Source organism: Austrofundulus limnaeus, unplaced genomic scaffold, assembly GCF_001266775.1.
Source record: "Austrofundulus limnaeus strain Quisiro unplaced genomic scaffold, Austrofundulus_limnaeus-1.0 Scaffold108, whole genome shotgun sequence".
Classification (NCBI taxonomy): Eukaryota; Metazoa; Chordata; class Actinopteri; order Cyprinodontiformes; family Rivulidae; genus Austrofundulus; species Austrofundulus limnaeus.
In genome coordinates this window covers 629117-632298 of record NW_013952510.1, presented here as the reverse complement: position 1 = coordinate 632298, position 3182 = coordinate 629117, and the positions used below count along the sequence as shown (strand labels likewise).

At 39.7% G+C, this 3182-nt stretch overlaps 1 protein-coding gene across 1 annotated transcript in view; it reads right to left on the bottom strand.

The window, feature by feature from the left end:
- LOC106521397 (glucocorticoid-induced transcript 1 protein) overlaps positions 1-1161 on the bottom strand; it is an 18763-nt gene extending 17602 nt beyond the window's left edge. Inside the window, exon 1 of the mRNA XM_014013946.1 lies at positions 477-1161. Coding sequence (XP_013869400.1) covers positions 477-594 — 118 coding nt within the window. The 5' untranslated portion in view covers positions 595-1161. The remainder of the gene's footprint in view (positions 1-476) is intronic.
- Between the last annotated feature and the right edge of the window lie 2021 nt (positions 1162-3182).

Sequence of the window (3182 nt, the reverse complement as noted above, 5' to 3'; positions counted from 1 at the left end):
GTGTATATATTTTCTATAGTTTGTTGTATTAAATACCATATACATACTGCTTCCTGTCCTGAGTTTACCATGATGTGGATTTTAGAAAAACCACGCGTTTCTGTTGGTTCAGTCAAGCCACACGGAGCTTAAATCAACTTATTTAAGCAACAAAACTGATAAAATCAAGTTAAGGATTAGATGGTTGACTAAGTTAACTAGTGAAACAAAAAGCCCAAACACTTTCTGCTAGTTACATTTCCTGAACCAGGTTCATTTTACTGCTTCATCGTGCAGTTTCTGTGCAAGTTTTAATGTTGAAGAGTTACTCTGTCCAACAATAGAATATAACAATGAAATTATCATATGAAAACAGTGTTCAACATCTACACTAACATGGTGTCGCTCCCACTCATTGTTTGTAATAAACACATTGTTTTTGTGGTGGTTATATTGACATAATATGTTCTGTATGTTGTGGCAGGTGTTGCTCATACCTGACTTCCCATCCCTCCGGTTTGCTCTGGGTTTGCTGGCCAGCTTGAAGGGAACCGTCGCCTTCAGGGGCTGCGGGGCTCCGGGTCTTGGGGGTCCAGCTCCACTCCGGCCGGACATGTTAACAGTAACTAATGTGGAACCACTCGGCTCCTGAAACTACCTGAAACGAGCAGTGTTTTTCCTGGTGGTTGACAAGAAAAATAAAGTAAAAAAATAAATATGTGGGGGCGCTGGTGGTGGTAGCTGGCTAATCTTCCTCCTCCTGTAGTGATGAGACCTACTCGAAAACCGTTACAAATGTTACTTTTTTTATCCCACGCGCATCATTTCCAGGACAAATTTACAACATTTGCTCGGAAACGCAGGCCTTCGGCTCCAGATATAACCGTTTTGTGATGCTAAAGTCTTCCGCGAGGATAATTMTTTTCCTTAAGTTTTTTTGTGCGAGTTAGCAGCCTAGCAAGCAAAGTTTCTTTGTGAGGATGATGAGGGATTTCAGCCTGTTGTCGAACGAGGAAGCAGCTCCAGTTTCAAAAAGTCACTCTACGGACGACTCCTGCGTCTTCCAAATAAAGTTTGAGGTGTTTTTCATTATGGTTTTTCGGGCTGGAGCGTGTTTTGATGTCCTTAAAAGGCTGCGAAGTTGGACGTGTTTCTCTCTCCCTCTGTGTGTGTGTTCTGGGTTTAATGGCAAACTAAACACTTCCACCAGCACGCTGGAGTGGATTTAATTATGCGTGGAGGTGGTGGACACTGTTTTCACTTCTGATTGGTCGGTATGGACTCCAGCTTCGATGCTATTGGACAATCTTCCATCAATCTGTCAAACCTCAAACAATACAACTTCTGGTCCCCGCCCCCAATTCATGTGCCGTTTTGACTGATTTTTTCTACGTGCCAGTCGCTTGGCGTAGTGGTTCCCAAAGCAAGGCTCAGGACCCCGAAGTGGGCCGTGACACACCAGGTGAGGGGTCTTGAGATAAATTCCATAAATTAAAAAAATAATAATAGTAACACTGAAAACTAGTTACAACTGAATGAAAAACAATATCTTTAAAGCATTGTTCTATCATCTTGTTTGTGTGCGCGCGTTTGTTCGTCATACTGTTAGCAAAACACTGCATGAATTAATTAACATTTTAATAAAACTTTCAGGAAATAATCACTGAATGCTTATCTACAACTGATTAACTTTTGCAGTCAGTCCGATTGAAGATGGGCGTAATAATGATCTAACCTTGCAGACCACAAAATTCAATTTTACAAATGTGCTAAATTTTGATGTGGGCGCTGAGATCTCATTATATCACACAAAATTTAGCATAATGTTATTTTCAAGCTTTGACTAAAACAGTTACAACTCATTTCTTGTTATTCCTTCAAGGTATTTTAGGCTTATAATTTGTTCAGTTTTCACATCACGACACTCAGCTTTGTGTGTGTATGCATATGTGTGTACTGTCTGGGTGGAATGTGAGGTGGCTTTGGGTGGTGCGTGTGTGTGTTTGTAAGACAGTGTGCTTTGTGGGAGATAAATGTCCTGACTCTGTGTGAAAGAGAGTGCCAGTGGTGGGACAGGGGGAAGAGGGCAAAGATAACATGACACGACTTTTACAAGCTGATCCCAGACCAGTACGAAAGCTCAAAGTATCCCCTCATCAAAGCATGCAGATTCAAAATGTGCCCTCCGTACCCTCGTGCTATGATAACACACAATGTGTGTATGTCTGGCACACACAGAAAGGGAGTGAATGTGTTTTATCACACAGGGACGAAGCACTAAACCGCATGCTCATCTGCCTCCTGCAGCTGCATGAAAAAAAATTGCTATCACTTGCACAAAACGCTAAAGACAAACCTAAAATAAGTTTAATTTTCTATGAAGATGCAGCATGGACCCTGAGTACTAAATAAATTTGCTAAAAAAGYTAAAATTGGGTTGTTGAAGCTWAAAGAAGCAGAACTCAAACTAATTTTAAAAGATCACAAGCTATAAAGYAGCAGATCACTAAATAAAAGCTAAATGTTGTACAACTTCAGTTTAGCTAAAAGGTCAAAGTAGCTAAATTCTACCTAACAGCTAATCCTAACAAAATGCTAACTAAAAGTAGTAAAACAACAAACTGAAAGCTAAACATAGCAAACCCCTAGCTAAATGTAGAAGAAAAGGCAAGCTGAAATCTAAAAGTAGTATAATTTTGCCAAAATAAAAAAAAAGACAGCAAGTATGCTAAAGTCGATTTTAAAGTAAACCATGTGTTTGAAGGAATTAAAGAYCTCAATCTAATTTTATGGACAGCACTTTTTGAGACTGAAATGAAATATCTTGAAAAGTGTAAAAGCTACAACAAACAAAAGTTGTGGCCAGAATCAAATGGTGCAAAGTGTGCAGACGTCAAAAAATGACACCAAAGAAAAGAGATAGAATAGAGAGAAACAGGATGACTACAGTGTGAACACTGCATCCACCTTCACACAATAATTAAACTCAACTCTGGGKCCATTTATTTACAGCCAGGAAGATAATTGGACAGTATGTCGATCTGGAATGTATGTCCTAATTCATTTGTAACATTTAGCAAAGGGCCTTCAGTTACTGTTTGTTTAGCTCTGTGTGTTTGTCTGCACTAATGAATGAATGAGCCTGACCTTTGACCTCACATGAGCTGCTTCGAACCCATCTGAGTAGAGACCATTATACAGCT